The following is a 17,267-nucleotide window of genomic DNA, read 5'->3' as shown; positions in this document are numbered from 1 at the left end:
GATAGCTGAGTAATATTCCATTGTATATATGGACCACAGCTTCTTAATCCAGTCATCTGTTGAAGGGCATCTCGGCTCCTTCCATGATTTGGCTATTGTGGACAATGCAGCTATGAACATTGGGGTGCATATGGCCCTTCTCTTTACTACGTCTGTATCTTTGGGGTAAACACCCAGTAGTGCAATGGCTGGGTCATAGGGTAGTTCAATTTTTAACTTTTTAAGGGACCTCCACACTGTTTTCCAGAGTGGCTGTACCAACTTGCATTCCCACCAACAATGTAGGAGGGATCCCCTTTCTCCACATCCTCTCCAACAATTGTTGTTTCTTGCCTTGTCTATCTTTGCCATTCTAACTGGCGTAAGGTGGTATCTCAGTGTGGTTTTGATTTGAATTTCCCTGATGGCTAATGATTTTGAACATTTTTTCATGTGTCTGTTAGCCATTTGTATGTCTTCATTGGAAAAGTGTCTGTTCATATCTTCTGCCCATTTTATGATTTGTTTATTTGTTTCTCGTGTATTGAGTTTGAGAAGTTCTTTGTAGATCTTGGATACCAGTCCTTTATCTGTGGTGTCCTTTGCAAATATATTCTCCCATTCCGTGGGCTGTCTCTTAGTTTTTTTGACTGTTTCCTTGGCTGTGCAGAAGCTCTTTATCCTGATAAAGTCCCATAAGTTCATTTTATCTTTTATTTCTCTTGCCTTTGGAGATGTGTCGTGAAAAAGGTTGCTCTGGCCGATGTCATAGAAGTTGTTGCCTATGTTCTCCTCTAGAATTTTGATGGATTCCTGTCTCACATTGAGGTCTTTCATCCATTTGGAGTTTATTTTTGTGTATGGTGTGAGAGAGTGGTCAAGTTTCATTCTTTTGCATGTAGCTGTCCAATTTTCCCAGCACCATTTATTGAAGAGACTGTCTTTTTTCCACCGGATGTTTTTTCCTGCTTTATCAAAGATTAGTTGCCCAAAGAGCCGAGGGTCCATTTCTGGGTTCTCTATTCTGTTCCATTGGTCGATGTGTCTGTTTTTGTGCCAGTACCATGCTGTCTTTGTGATCACAGCTTTGTAGTACAGCTCGAAATCCGGCATTGTGATGCCCCCAGCTTTGTTTTTCCTTTTCAACAATTCCTTGGAGATTCTGGGCCTTTTCTGTTTCCATACAAATTTAAGGACTATTTGTTCCAGTTCTTTGAAAAATGTCCTCGGTATTTTGATCGGGATAGCATTGAAAGTGTAGATTGCCTCTGGGTAGTATGGACATTTTAACTATGTTAATTCTTCCAATCCATGAGCATGGAATATTTTTCCATCTTTTTATGTGTTGCCTTAAATTTTCTGTTTGTGTTTATCTCCCACTAACCTGTGGGTCTTTGAGAGCAGCGACCCTATCTGTGTTGTTTGTCAACATTCTCTGTTCATATTTAATAAATGAACGGGTGAGATCTTTCTGTACCACAGCCTGGCCAACAAGTCATACCTCTCAAGGAGAATTTGTAGGTGTCCTTTATCCTGCCTCTTCTATGTTGCAGAAGCAGCCCTTGGGAGAGGTGGTCCTCACATTCTGGATGATGCACAATATGTGGAAAATTTGGGATATCTTTTCCACCATAATCTCACAGAGGGGGTCTTGGGGTGGATAAATTGATAGATATAGTGAGGTCACATTGAAGTGAGCAGGTTCTGACAGACTTATGTGATGAACAACAAAGAAAACAGGTTGTCTTCATGTACCTTGAGTCCTTTTGAAGTCCGGACCTAGAGTTTTATGAACATTTGCTGCCTGTAGTTTACCGTTCTTGCATACCCACAGATCTTTTATTTGTTACGTCAAGTTGGTCACTTGAATAACCATGTGCCAGAATGTGTCTGTGTGTGTGTGTGTGTGAGCTACAAACAGTAGGATGAACCAAATTAATATAGAAACACGATTTTCTGTGTTTGCAAGAGTCCCGTTAGCCAAGGGATCTGGATTTTACTGAGATTTGCTAAAAATGAATTTCCTGAAGAAAGAGGGAGCATACAGTGTTTACTAAGGGTTGTTTGTTCGGTTGGTTTTTGTTTTGATTTGTTTTTCCCATTTTTTTCAGGATAAAGTCTTGGGAACTTCACTAGTGTTGAAACTAGGTTTGTTGCAGTGTTTTCAGATAGTTGGAAATGGTTGGGTAGGATATAAAAATAGTTTTAGTCATTGTACACTTTTTCCACTCCTTTTTCTATATTTCTCAGATAGATTATCTCAGATTCCAAAATCAAATCTGCAGAGTAGATGTTTTATCCCAAAATTTTAGGCAAAATAACTGAGGCTCAAATAAATGCATCCATCTCTCCATTTCATCTAAAGACCTAAATATTAGTTTTGTTTTACTCTTTCAGAAACCTATGCTTTCCCCTTCTTCTCCCTCAGTAACTTTTAAACGCAAGGAACCATCAAAACCTAAGTTAAGACTACATGTGATTTGCTTATCAGAGGCTATTGATACATGTAAAGAAAAATATGGCCCAAGTAAGTTCCAACATAAATGAGGATAACACCATTTTGAATGACTTGAGTTGTCATAGCAAAAATGCTGTGTACAAGAGTGACGCATCCCAAAACCTCTGTGCCTCAGGATTGCCTTGCATGTGGATGGAAACCTCTATGAAGGATATATTATTCAAATTCTCTTTTTTTAATAAAAATGCTAATGGAAATGTTAAGATGCACATAAATTAAAATGATCATAAATTAGGATTAATATCACATTAATGAATTATAATCCCACATTCATTAAGATAAAGTGGCATTTCAATATTTGCTCTTGTTAATAAATTTAATACAATAAATGAAAGGGATGCATTTGGAGATTCAATAAATATTTGATGTAATCTTATGCTTTAACTTTTTAAAATATTCAAAAGTAAAGTAGGAGATCTAGATGCATTTGGGTTCTTTGTTGCTATTTTATGTCTTTTTTTATATTCTTTTCTTTTCATTTATTGAAGCGCTAAATACAATTTAAATTGGCGAAGAAAGCAATAGAGCCTGTTCTGAATAAAAGTGATCCCAAGAGAACACAATGTCTTTTGAGTTTCTAGGAGCTTCTTTCTACATAGCATTTTTTTTTTTTAAAGGAGCAAGTATTTGAAATTTGAAGTCTTACGGTGCAGTAACTGGAGCTATATGTATATTGAAAATATGTGCATTTAAGCACCATTTTACAACTACAGTTCAATGAATTTTTCTTTTAAAAATGAAAACTAAAGCATATATATTTTTGTTTTATTTTAGTTTTCTAACAAGAGTCAACAGAGTATAAGGAAGATATACCATGTGTCAGGACACTCCTGTCTCCCTCTTGAGAGTAAACTGAAAATTTTAAAGCAGAGATTCCTTTTTCCCTAGTACTTACCAAAATGTTTCAGGTAGAGTAGCTGTTCAGTAAATTTTTATTGCCCTTGTAACTGAACTAACTGGGTTCGATCCTTGATGAGTCACAGAGAGAAACTACACCAGGTAGTATTGTTGCCCAAGTGAACTTGATTTGCGGCAAATAGGGAGACCATGGGGAGTAACCAAAGCTGTGACTTCCAGAGCAAGGGTGAATGGGTTCCTTTTATTTAAGGTTAGGATGAATATTTAGGAAGGGAAGCCTTGTCATTGGCTGTACTGGCAGACCTAAGGTCACGCGCATGCGCCTTACAGAAACATGCCTATACATATACGTGTGTTATGTAAATGAGTCTCGTCCTCCTCATGGGGAGATTTTACTATTATAATAAGGTAAAGGTAACTGTCAGTCACTCCATGGCCCATCCTTGTAGGTGTGCATCAGGGTTTAGTTCAAACTAGGCTGGGTGGTTTAGATCCCTGCACGCTTCCTTCAGGCAGTTCTTATCTCTTGAGGTATAGTTTTGGTTTCCATGGTGGGATGTTATGCCCATAGGGTCTTTTTTAAGAGATAAGCTGGAAAGAGAGCTTTAGGAAAAATGTGGAACAAAGGTCAAGAAGCAGGTAAGCAGTAAAGATCAGGTCTTGGGGTCTAGCTGGTGATACCCTGACCTGAGATGAATGTGTATTTCTCCTGTGAAGTTTTGAGTTTCCAAATGGGTCCTTTTTCTGACCTCAGTGCTCTTCTCTATAAAATAGGAACAATTTTCCTGGGCCAGAAGAATTGTACAGATCAAAGAAAAGAAGGTCCTAGAGACCATAAGATCTTAAGATACATCAGATTGAATTATTTTTGTTATAACCGGTAGATCTGAGTTGAATTCTATGTCTACTGCACTTGATTCCATCAAATACGGACCTTGGAGTGGTTATTACGTACCTTGTAAAACCTCACTTTTCTCATGTTTCATGTGAAATATTCTAACTCAACAACTTTTGGAAAAATTAAGGGAATTATATAAGCAGAAGATCCCATAGTTCTTGGCACACAGAGAGTGATCCATTAAAGGTAGCTACGAAGAACTTTCAGTAAATATATTAATAAATGGAGAAGAATACATGCATTTTTGTATTTTCCTCTTGATCTTTTTATCATCCTAAATGCATGTCAGTTTACACGAAACAGGTCAGAGTACTTTATAAAACTGTTCTGATTTGTATAAATTTCATTATATTTTATTTTGATTGATATGCATACAGTTTATAAACTCTTAGCAGAACTGTTGTTAGTAGAAATTGATGAAGTTAGGATGACTGTAGGAAGAACCAACTTGATATTCAAACAGGAGGTAGTTAAAAAACAACTTTGCAGATTGCCCCATCGCTAACCAATGTCACTTTTTATTTTAGCTGCACACAGACCTTGATCCTGGGAGCAAAAAAATCAAGTATATCTTATCAGGCGATGGAGCTGGGACAATATTTCAAATAAATGATGTAACAGGAGATATCCATGCTATAAAAAGACTTGACCGGGAGGAAAAGGCTGAGTATACTCTAACAGCTCAGGCAGTGGACTGGGAGACGAACAAGCCTCTGGAGCCTCCTTCTGAATTTATTATTAAAGTTCAAGACATCAACGACAATGCGCCAGAGTTTCTTAATGGACCCTATCATGCTACTGTGCCAGAGATGTCCATTTTGGGTAAGTATGCTTCCAATTTCACAGAACTATTAAGAGTCATCTTTAAAATAGCTCCTGGCATCAGGGCTGGTGTGTTGCTGAATAAAAGACATTTATTACCGTCTTATCTCTAATTTGCATTTCCAAATCCCCTTTTTTGGCCTAAGTTCCACAGCTCAATAGCTTTAGTCCCTTAGTAATAGGAACTGACGAAGCAGTTTTATTAAAATATCTCTCCTTACAACGACAGTGCCTCAATAGGCTGAGTTTGTATTCCTCTCATAGACTTGTAGTTTGAGTATTGTTACTGAGATGGATTTATCAAGATTTGTTCCAACATGCCAGACTAATCCTATTGATATTTGCTTGATGTTTAATTATTTGTTTGTATATATTCACATGCAGATGCAGTGCATAGAGAAATAGAGAACGGTCTAGATCTGTAGTCAGCCAGATATTGGATTGAGCTGGTAGGTCAAGTCAGGAGTGAATTAGGAAATCACAGTTGCCAGAGACTTCTTTGTAACTGAACTTTTTGTAGGAACTCTGCAATCTCTGATGTCTCACTTGTACTAGTGCTGAGGCAGTGAAATACACATTTTATTTTACAGAGCAGTTTATTTCAAAACATGATTTTCTCCCTTTCTTTTTTCCTTTTGTGGATACGCTTATCTGTCCTCAACGCGTGGCCTTGGTCTAGGTAACCTCTGTTCCCAGACTTTATACTATAAGAGGAGGGATTTTAGGGCTCTTCCTTCTCTGACAAGAAGAAGCAGGATCCAAAGTTCAGAGTATAAGATCACAAAATATTCTTTTCTATGTTATATGTACCCTAGTTTGTTTCAAATTACATTTAAGACAACCAACAAGGATATATGCTGTGCGACGAAGTCACATAAATTAGACAGGTGAAATGATGGTTGAAGGCCAGAATTAGATAAATAGCCTGGCTTCATTTGATTTCTGCTCTTTTAACCTTGTAACTTTGGTAAATATACCCATTGCAGTAGCGGATGAGAATTGATTTCAGGTCTTCATGTCTTACCCATGTATTTCTCCTGCCAAGACTCCATTCTGCCTATCTCTTCTGCAAGGAATTAATTCATTCTCTTTTTCTTTCTTTCTTTCTTTCTTTCTTTCTTTCTTTCTTTCTTTCTTTCTTTCTTTCTTTCTCTTTTTTTGTTTTTTTTTTTTAAATCAAAATCCAGTTGCTTTTCTACAGCTTGTTGAAATGACATTTTTTTCTAGGGAAACTTCTGTGGTTTTGAAGTGGCAGTTTCTTTTCTACCATCACCTGCAGAAGAAACACACAAATGAGCGAAAAGCACCTCCATGTTTATACTCTCTTGAGAATCTAACATGCAAACAGGAACTGAGAAACACTATCTTTTTCTCCCCCCCCTTTTTTTTGATCAACTCATTTAGGACAGAGAATTTCCCTAATTCATCTTTTTTTTTATTTTTATTTTTTTAATTTTTTTAAAAAAGATTTTATTTGTTTATTCAACAGAGATAGAGACAGCCAGCGAGAGAGGGAACACAAGCAGGGGGAGTGGGAGAGGAAGAAGCAGGCTCATAGCGGAGGAGCCTGATGTGGGGCTCGATCCCACAATGCTGGGATCACATCCTGAACCGAAGGCAGACGCTTAACCGCTGTGCCACCCAGGCGCCCCTATCTTTTTTTTTTTTTTTTAATCCAGATGAGAGTAAGATGTTTTAAAGGACTATTGTTACCTACAGTACATGCAGAACACTTTATCTTAATTGCCAGTAAACAATGAGCTGTTGATTTCATCTCATCATTGTGATTCCTGTATCATAATGGCCAAAACTATACCGATTTATTGTAAATGTGTCAGAGGCTTCCATTTCTGTGTAGTGAGTCATGCACCTGATAAATGTGTTAAGGAAGAAAACCCCCAAAACTTATGCAGACTTCAAGGTCATTCAGCTAAGAAAAGGATATTAGAGATATTATTAGCTACATAATGAGTGTATAAATATGTACCTGTAAATATATATATGCATTTTTTCCTCTGTTAAAAGATTTTTCTTGATAAGAAAGTAGAGAGCAAAGGAAATAATCTGTTCTAACATATACACAGTTATTAAAAAAAAAAATAGTGTAGCTTGTGACATCTCTTCCAAAAACCTGTGGTTTGTGCTACAATTGAAAGTGTGGTTTTTGAAGTTAGATAGATGGAGTTTTGAATCCTGGTTCCATCCCTTATTATCTGGTTGACTTTGAAGTTCAGGGAGGTTAAATTATTGCTTATTTTCCCGAGCTACAATGCAAAGATAATAATTTCCATTTTGCTTTCATTGTGTGAGAATCACATGATAAAATACAAGGTAAAGGTATGCCATAAAGTAAATAAGTGTTCAAAATTGGTCGTTGTGGTGGTTTTTAAAATTATTTTTATTCTGTTTCCCATGTTACCTTTGGACCTTTCCTCATGTATTGATTTTATGCATTGGGTGTCTGGTTTCTGTTTGACTCCAGCCTCTCTGGTTAAACAAAGCAGAAGCAGCTATATTATTTTATTGTCAACTGTGAATTATTCCCTTCATTTCTCATGAAGGGGAACATCAGGATGAAGGTCAGCTACTATCGCCTTTCTCTCCCCATTACCACAGTTCTCTCTCAGCCTGTCTCTTTCCTCCCCTCCTTAGTTCTTTCATTTTTCTTCCTTTGCTACTGCAGAAATGCCAGCACTTGCACCTGTACGCCCTGAGGAATGCCAGCAAGGACTAGGGATTTCATTGTGCAGAAAGTGAAAAATAAAAATTCTAATTGAGAAATTTACCAATATTAAATTGAAATGAATGTGATGTTCAGGAACTGTCTGCCAGTTGACAAGCTGTCAAGACAAAACACACATATATATTTGCCCAAATGGCAGCCAAATTATTTTAGAAATATCTTACTTGGAAGCTGGAGACACAGCTCTTTTATATTCTACTGTGAATTTCAGAACTTGATGAGAATTCACTTTTATAGCAATACCACATAAAGAGTGGCATGTGAGCTTGTCTGATTTTAACTGTGAATCCCAAACTAGCGTTGTTGAAGTTGGTTTTTCAGTGCGCATTTGCCTACATTTATTGCCTTCCAGAATAAATAGGTATTTTTAAGGCCGTTGTATATTGGGGTGAGGGATGTTTAACCCTGACCATATGCCTACACCTGCGTTCTGATAAAATAAACTTTTATATTTGAGTTGGAAATAGGATCTCAGATTATTTGGCTTCAAATTTGCCGTCTATTTGTGTAAGTGACATAATCCATATAAGCCTTACTTTATCTGTATAGTGTGCACGGTGATCTCTACCTAAATAAACACGTGGGGAAAAATTCAGTGGTTTTATTTAAAGTACTTGGCAGAGCATAGAGTTAGTGACCAACATATATTAGTTTCTTTACAGCCATCCATTTGTAAATTACTTCTACTAGGAAGATTTCCGTAAACTGATATTAATGGCTGAGTCAATGAAAAATGTCTCAGCAAGCCTTAACTTTATATTCCAAGATGTACATGTTGGAAGGAACCCTGTTTTATTCAGAAGGGCATATAAGTGAAGGCAAGTGTGAAGGGATGAGAAGCCAAATAGCGCGTAAGCTGGTAGGCATGACTGTATATACACAGTTACCTAGCACGTAACACTGGAGGTTTTCTCAGTTTCCTTTGAGACTCAAGCCTTCTCTAATGATGATCAATGTGTATTGAAAAGTGGCTATATGCCAGAAGCAGTGTTAAATGCTTTTAATATCGTGACAACCCTGTAACATCAGCACTGATATTAACTTCCTTATATCTCATTACTTTTAATCAGAAAAAGGGGGAAAATAATAGCTAATCCAAATCCAGATATTAAGTGGAGGGGCTAGGATTTAAATCCAGACATCTGGCTCTACCTCTCATAGGTTTAACCAGTATGCTGTACTAACCTTTGATAATAAACTCTAGAGAATTTTGTTTATACGAGCACTGTGCTTCTGCTGCATATCTATAATAGTTAATATTTTTCCAAGGTGGAAGAGCACTTGAGGTCAACATGCTTTGCAAATTAAATCGAAAACTAAGACGGATTTGGAAAGAAGAAGTTTGGGTAAAGTATGACACGATTTTCAAGTTAGGCACCTAAGCACTTGAAAAATGTAACAACAATACATCACATAGAAATTCAAATAACAATAAAATTAATTAGGAGCCATGTGGTGAACACCAGCTCTGAAGTGCTATTAATATAATAAAGATAAAGACTAAAGAGAGTAATTGAGATTGACTCTAGATTTCCTGGTCGTGAATGGGAAAGGAGAATGCACTTTCCACAAAAAATATGCATCGAAATATCCGAAGAAAGTTAAGAGATGAGTTAGTAAGATAAATTTTAAAATGGCACATCTCACTACTTGCCAAAGGCTTATAACGGGCAGTTATGGAAGTCAGTACACAATAGGAAGTGAACTTACTCTCCTTGAACACAAACTCAGCCAAAGGAAAATGCTAAAGCTTGAAATTAATTTCAGTCTTTTTCCTTCTGTGTGTTACTCCCATTCTTCCTTCTCTTGTCATGCATATTAAACCTTTTCTTTACGAATATATTCTTTTATGATAAACATTCTCAAATCCTCTTCTGGAGGAAGGTTCATATAAAATGCATATTATTTATTTTGTGTCTTTCATGATCTTTGGCTTGGAATACATTTAATCTTAGAGAATTTCTCGTGGCCTTCAAAAAAATAAAGTGAAATATTCAATCTTAGAGAAAAGGGGTAAATGGAGTTCTCCAGAGTTTATTTTTTCTTGAACCATTTGAGACTGAGTTGCTGACTTGATGCCCCATCACCATGGAAAACCTCAGGAAGTCCTTCCCACACGGATGCTTTTTTCCACAGCCATTACTATCAGGAATTTATATCGATATACCATTGCTCTTGAAAGCACAGACTTCGGTCACATGTCTCCAGTTGTTGAAGTAATGGTGTGTATTACTCTCTCTCTCTCTCTATATATATACTATATATATAGTATATATATTACATATATATTACATGTATATTACAATATGTATTATATATATATTACATTTCTATATATATATATATATATTAAAAATATCAAATCCAGGACTGCATGTGCATTACCATTATGTTTCTAGAATACTTCCATAGGGAATGGTTCTTGAGTCTTTGCTTTTATGACTTTAATCTATAGAATTCCTTAGTTAGGATTTGTCTGATGTTTCCTTGAGATTAAATCCAGAATATGCATTTTAGGTAGTGCTATTACAGATAACATTGATTTGTATCAAGTGGAGCAAGATTCTGATTTATTCCATTATTGGTGGTAATAATTTCAATGATAATTTCATTAAGGTGTTATCCAACCATGTATGTCCACTGTAAAGTTTTTATTTTCTCTTTGTACTTAATAACAACTTTGTCAGCAGACACTTTGCACCTAAGTAAATATCTTATTCTTCATCAAATTACTGACCCCCCCTCATTTTAGCATTCACTGAGGTTTCTTGGCTGAAGTAATTATTACCATGACAGCTGCCACACGGTGGTTGTACTCATTCCCTCATTCCATCTGCATTTATTACTTGACATTCTTCTCTAAGGAAAATTTTGCTTTTCTTCCCATTTCTTTGCTTGTGTATTTATTTATATTAGTTTGGACTTTTAAATTTGTTTTATTGAATGAGTTGTGATATGTTATTTTCATTATTTATCTTGATGCTGTGATACTAGTTATGAATATTCATTAATACCAGACTTGGCCATGACATGCCCTTGAAGCTGACTCTGTGTCCTGTTTACTTGCCTCATCATTCTTTGGGAACTGTCTTACCACTGGCTAAAGTGTTGTAGGCTTCTTTTGTACTAACCTGACCTAGCCGTGGAATTTGCTGTTGGTTCACTCATTCATCTGTCTATCTATGTATCTATATACCTGAAGGAGATCATGAGCAGAGGGGAGGGGCAGAAGGAGAAGGAAAGAGACTTAAGCAGACTCCCTGCTGAGCATGGATTTGGACGCCAGGCTTGATCTCACGACCCTGAGATCATGACCTGCGGCAAAACTGCTTCCGGTACTCAACCGACTGAGCCCCCCAGGACCCCCATGGAATTCACCAGCTATACAAAGAGACCTGGTTCCATTTAAATGAGACTGGTATTTGGTGCCAAATGCAGGATATTGGTTGTATTTATTGCTCCCAAGGTGTTGCTACTCCCGAATCTTTTCAGTGGACAGGACAAAGTAATGCATGGGAGCATGCGGTGTGTGCACACACGCACGCACACACANGCGCGTGCGCGCGCACGCACGCGCACGCACACACACACACACACACACACACACACAAAATTATCTCTATTGAGTTAAATGGTGTTCCCCCAAATCGTGTCTGCCCAGGACTTTAGATTAGGGTCTTTGCAGAGGCAATTAGTTAAATGGAGACCTTGAATTAGATGGAGGCAGAGATTGGAGTGGTGCCCCATAAGGAATGCCAAGAGCTACTAGTAGCTGGAAAGGGCAAGGGTACATGCTTCAGAAGAAACGTGGGCCAGGCAACACTTTGATTTTGGACTCCAGACCTGGGAGAGAATAAATTCTTGTTGTGTTTAGCAACCCAGTTTGTAATAATTTGTTACGGTAGCCAAAGGAAACTAAAACACTGTATCTTTTGAAAACCGTGTTTTCATCTCTAAAACTCCAATTCTAAAGCGACATCAGAGGGTTCATTATATATATATATATATCTTTTTCTCCAACAATAAGAAACCTGAGTTTCTTTATCCTCAGTATATTTATTATTTGGATCACCTTTCACATCCTGTAATAAGGGATTTCCATTTACTCTTTCTGCCCAACCCCCCATCCCTCACACAAATGTTTGTCTGCTGTTGTATTCTCCCTCCATCCTCCTACCCTTACACAGATTCCTATCTCGCCCAGCCACACTTAATGGCTTTTCTACTAAATTGTTCAGATGGCATACAGATAGGAATGGATGCAGGAACCTGTATAACACTCTCTACTTTTATTCTCCTGTATACCTCAGTTGTTTCTTATGGTATAATCGACCTGTGGGCAACATTTTCCAATCTACATTCAAAGTAGGTTTGCGAAAAGAAAAAAAATATCAAATTCAATTGAGAAACAGTGAATTAAAGAAAATGAAATGCTTTTTGTGCTTCCGAGTCTTCAAAGTATTAATATATCATAATTTGATAAATTTGTATTATATACTCTTTTGGAGATGCAGACATTTATATGATCCCAGAAACTATTTTTTTTATAATTATCTTGCAGCACTAACATTATTTTACACTACAAAAGCTTTACAAATGCATGTCTGATGAGAAGACATTTTTTTCTTTTTAAAGATTTTTTAATTTCTTTATTCGACAGAGATAGAAACAGCCAGCAAGAGAGGGAACACAAGCAGGGGGAGTGGGAGAGGAAGAAGCAGGCTCACAGAGGAAGAGCCTGATGTGGGGCTTGATCCCATAACGCTGGAATCATGCCCTGAGCCGAAGGCAGACGCTTAAACGCTGTGCCACCCAGGTGCCCCGAGAAGACATTTTTGATTCTATGCGAGGCCACACGTTCATTTAGCATGTAGCTAAACAGTAAAATTTGCAATTTCTGAAGAGTGAATTAAAAATTATGATGACTGTAGCTTANTGGAATCATGCCCTGAGCCGAAGGCAGACGCTTAAACGCTTAAACGCTGTGCCACCCAGGTGCCCCGAGAAGACATTAGGCATGTAGCTAAACAGTAAAATTTGCAATTTCTGAAGAGTGAATTAAAAATTATGATGACTGTAGCTTACATGGATTAACTTGTCATTCTTGTCACTGCCCAGTACTTTAGTCCCATATAAAGAAGATCCCCAAAGTAATAAAGAGATTCATTTTCATATTCTTTTTTATTATTAAACAATTTTTGTCACATAACCTTAAAAGATCAAAGGATGTTCATGCTAACAAACAGTCTTAAACCTAACATTCTCCTTTCTTATAATTTAGAGGTTGTAGATTTCTTTCTTTCTCTTGGCTAGATTTTTAAGAAATGGTATTATTTCCCTATTTTAAAGGAAAGATGCTGAATAAGAAAGGGGCAATACATATCTTGATGGATTTGATTATATTTTTTTGTCTTGTTTGATTCAGAATGATGAACAAAACTGAAATTCTTTAGGAAAACATGGGTGGGAAATCATGGGGATTGAAATAAATATTCTCAAGAGAAATCCAGCTGCTGTACCTGATATGAATGCCTATAACAGCTGTGGTTCTGAAACTCTAAGATGACGTGAGGATTGTGTAGTTTCTATTTTGCATAGAGAAGCTATCCTTCATTAGGGATACGTATTTGAAATATTGAAATATTCTCTTATCAGTAAGTCTGTACTTATCGAAAGGAAATTTAAAATACTCTAGAAAAACTTTGTATTCTAGGTCAAGGGTTGAGAAACCAGACAATCCGATGATCCTATTGCTTCCTTGTCTCTTTGCCCTCATATGAGAATTAATATTTTAGGGCTCAACATATTTATTGATTCCAGAGACAAAAGGGCAAATCCTCCATAAGTTATCCAAGCCATGTTTGTGTCCAGAACCCTCTGAATTAGCATCAATACCCACATTTTTATGAGTTTTTTGTTACATTGTCATTATAAGAAATCATGAATTAAAAAGGACTAGAGAGTATAAGCTTATAGAGTTGAGCCTTTGCCCACATTCGCCTGTTAGAGAAATGAATCAACTGCATGTCAGGGCAGCTCCAAAACACGCATTTGTGAAATTCTGAAGTCTTGGCCGAAAATGAATATGGGACACCTTCGTCAATATATTTTTGGTGTCAGCATGCTCTTCTCAGAACCTTGCCTCTTGGAGCTGGTCCCGGGGATTCCTTAGCATCTCTATGGCTGTATTAATATTATTTCTTTAACTTTGATATTTGTGCATGATGGGCTTAATAATAGTACTTACTGGATTCACTGGACTTTAAAAATTACCATTTGATTATTTTTGACCCAAAGCCCTTTATTCCTTGGCTGATCAGCAATCACAGTTTTATGAGATATGTGTTGTTTTTTTCCTATTCTCCTTACCAATAACTTCACATAGAGAAATCCAGTGAAATTTATATGACAAGGTAGTTACCTGTATAGATCAGTACATAGATTAATAGATAAAGTATGGTAGAACGGTTAAAAGAAGTAAAGGATAAAGCTATTGAGATTTGTAGAATGTAGACTGATGGCAAAAAGAGCTGTAAGTTGTGTGTGTGTACTTGATATATAATTAGATCTAAAACAAGACAAAAATTAGTTACATATGAGACTGTAGATGAGAATATATACAGCTTGTTTCAGATACATCGCCCATTGTAAGAAAACGAGTTTTCATCCCTTGTGCCTGGATTTGAAGAGTTAAAGTCTGTATAACGTATTTGTGCCACTGTTGAAGATGATTTTATTCATTTTCTTTTTGTCAGTGAGCATGACACCAAGGAGTCTTCCCTTTATAACCATGTCAGATTTTTCAGTTCTCATCATTATCTAGCAATTATGAATCTTTGCAAGTCAGAGTCATCTGAGTTCAAGAAATACATTCAGGGTGGGAGAAGGGGAGAGGGGGTTTGGAGAGGAAGACCACAGAAGTAAAAGTGCCGTTTTCATCACATTATATTAAGGGGAACTACTGTCAATAGGATTTATTCCTCTTGATGTTAACCTTACTCACTTGGCTGAGGTATTATTTTATCAGGTTTATCTACTGTAAAGTTACTCTTTTCTCCCCCTTTCCATACTATAGCCTTTGGAAGGAAATCTCTGTGTGCAGCATGTATTTAAGGAGTAGGAAGTTTCCTCCCCCTGCCCCACGCACACCACATAATGACATTACTCATGTGGCTTTCTCATGCATAGGACATTTGTCTCTTTCCTTCCTTCTTTCTTTCTTTTTTTCTTTCTCTCTTTCATTTAATCAATATGTCCTCGAGGGTTATTTATTTTACACTTTGGTTTATAATCTATCCCAACTTTATTTTCTCGCCCAATTTCTTTTTCAGCTTTGGCAACTGGGGGCCCGTTTAGTTGTCTCATGTGTCAGTTTGACACCCACCTACCCACCCATCCATCCATCCATCCATCATCATCATCATCATCATCATCATCAGTATTTTGGTTTGGATTTTAGAACTTATTTACTTTCTTACTTTCTTGCACTTCATGATGCTCCAGGCTTATCTTGTATAATTATTGCTCTACTTCTGGAATTAACTATTTCTCCAAGGAGCCCTGGTTGCTTTTACTGGGGTGTCAGAAACCAAGATGAGTGTTGCTCCTGAGTTGCCTTTGCTTCTAGACCTTTTCAGTTGATAGAGGGAGGACAAATACATATGGGTATACTAATTTATACACACACACACACATATCATACAAATATATAATATATGAATAGTATATTAGTATATATACAGGAGTATACTAATCTGTAATATTAGTATATTAGTATGTTAGGATGTGTGTGTTTATAGTGTACTTATACACACACATACACACACACACTTAGGTCTGCTCCTTTCCCCCCACTACCCTTGGAAGTTTTAAAATATATATATGATATAGTTATATTATTTTGTAACAGGTTGCATTTTATCCTGGGAAACTCTGACATCCTAATTTTTAAAAATTTGCATGTATTGAGATTTACTTACTGTACTATAAAGTTTTATGGTTTTAACAAGTAGATTGTGCCATGGGTCTGTCATTACAGTAACATACAGAATAGTTTTAGTGCCTTAAAAATATCTCTTGAGTTTTACCTATTAAACCATTTCATATCCTTAAACCACTCATCTGTTTACTGACTCTACAATTTTGTTTTTCCTAACATGTCATATAAAGGAATAATATGTAGATCTTTCACTTAGGTAATATGCATTTAAGATTCATCCATGTTTTTGCATGGCTTAATAGTTCATTCCTTTTCATCACTAAGTTGTATTCTGTCATATGGATTACCACAGTTTGTTTATCCATTTGCCTATTGAAGGATATTTTCATTGTTTCCAGTTCTGTGTGATTATAAATAAAGCTGTTACAAGCATTCAGATACAGGTTTTTGTTTAGAAGTAAGTTTTCAGGTCAGTTGGATAAATATCTAGAAGTATGACTGCTGGATCATATGGTAAGCTTACAGTTAATTTTTTAGGAAATTCTAATTGATTTTGCGAAAATACTGACCACAAAGCCCTATCTATAGTCTATAAAACACTATAAAGATATCTGTCTTTGGTTATCAAACAAAACAATGGTAGAAAACCTAGAACAGAAAGCAATCAGTTAATATAGAGATGAACTTAAGTACTTGAATGAGTTCCAGTGATCACATTATAAGCAGGAACTATCTTAAAATGCTGTCAGACCTTTGGGAAATGCTACCTAAAAGGAATTTTTATCTCTCCTTTCTTCTGGTCAAAATGAGTCCCCCTGATTCTATTCTTCGGCAATGTGTTCATGGGCACTGTTCACCAGCTTACCACCAACAACATTACTCTGCCTATTCCTGCTCTTTGAAAGCTTGTGTGAAAAAGGGAATGAGTGCAGGAAAGAGGATCTTATAGTCAGTAACCACCTCCAGAGAACATACCTCTTTGAAGGCGGCAATGAACACCCACTGAGTGTGTGCCTAACTCGTGTTTTGTTTATTCTCTACTAACTGTCCATCTCCCCATTGACAGTATGGATAATTAGCAGTCCGTTTATATAAGGTTGCTTCTGCTCTGGAACACAGATAGACATTTGATCAGATCTAATTCAATTTGTCTCAACCCCCTGGTATTTGCCATGAAGACTGAGAAGATGTAGAAATACTATCTTTTTATAACCGTCAAGGAAAACACACCTGATCAGAAGATACTTCAAGATGTCATGATAAAAGTGAGTTATCGCTTTGTTACCAGCAATGGTGAAAAAGGCAGTTTTGAAGCCACCCTATCGCCCACCTCGGAGACAAGAGCCATGTTGGATTTTGAAGGGACGTTCTAACACATTAGATTTGGCATTTGCTTTGAACAGAAAAGATATTCCTGATTAATTTTCAGATTTGCCTGACTCTTAAATGTATCTGTGGGTCTTTAAGGTCTACAGAGCTTCTGATGCCACAGAAGCCAACCTGAGCAGGG

The 17,267-nt window shown here is 36.7% G+C and overlaps 1 protein-coding gene across 5 annotated transcripts in view; it reads left to right on the top strand.

Moving 5' to 3' along the window:
• CDH8 (cadherin 8) overlaps positions 1–17,267 on the top strand; it is a 387,090-nt gene that overhangs the window by 126,134 nt on the left and 243,689 nt on the right. For all 5 annotated transcript variants that reach the window (XM_034638674.1, XM_034638672.1, XM_034638675.1 and 2 more), the window contains one exon: positions 4,781–5,075. In XM_034638674.1, coding sequence (XP_034494565.1) covers positions 4,781–5,075 — 295 coding nt within the window. The remainder of the gene's footprint in view (positions 1–4,780; positions 5,076–17,267) is intronic.

The sequence above is a fragment of the Ailuropoda melanoleuca genome, chromosome 12 (genome assembly GCF_002007445.2).
Source record: "Ailuropoda melanoleuca isolate Jingjing chromosome 12, ASM200744v2, whole genome shotgun sequence".
Taxonomy (NCBI): domain Eukaryota; kingdom Metazoa; phylum Chordata; class Mammalia; order Carnivora; family Ursidae; genus Ailuropoda; species Ailuropoda melanoleuca.
Note: the sequence above shows the minus strand (reverse complement) of the source record. Positions and strands in the feature narration are given on the sequence as shown.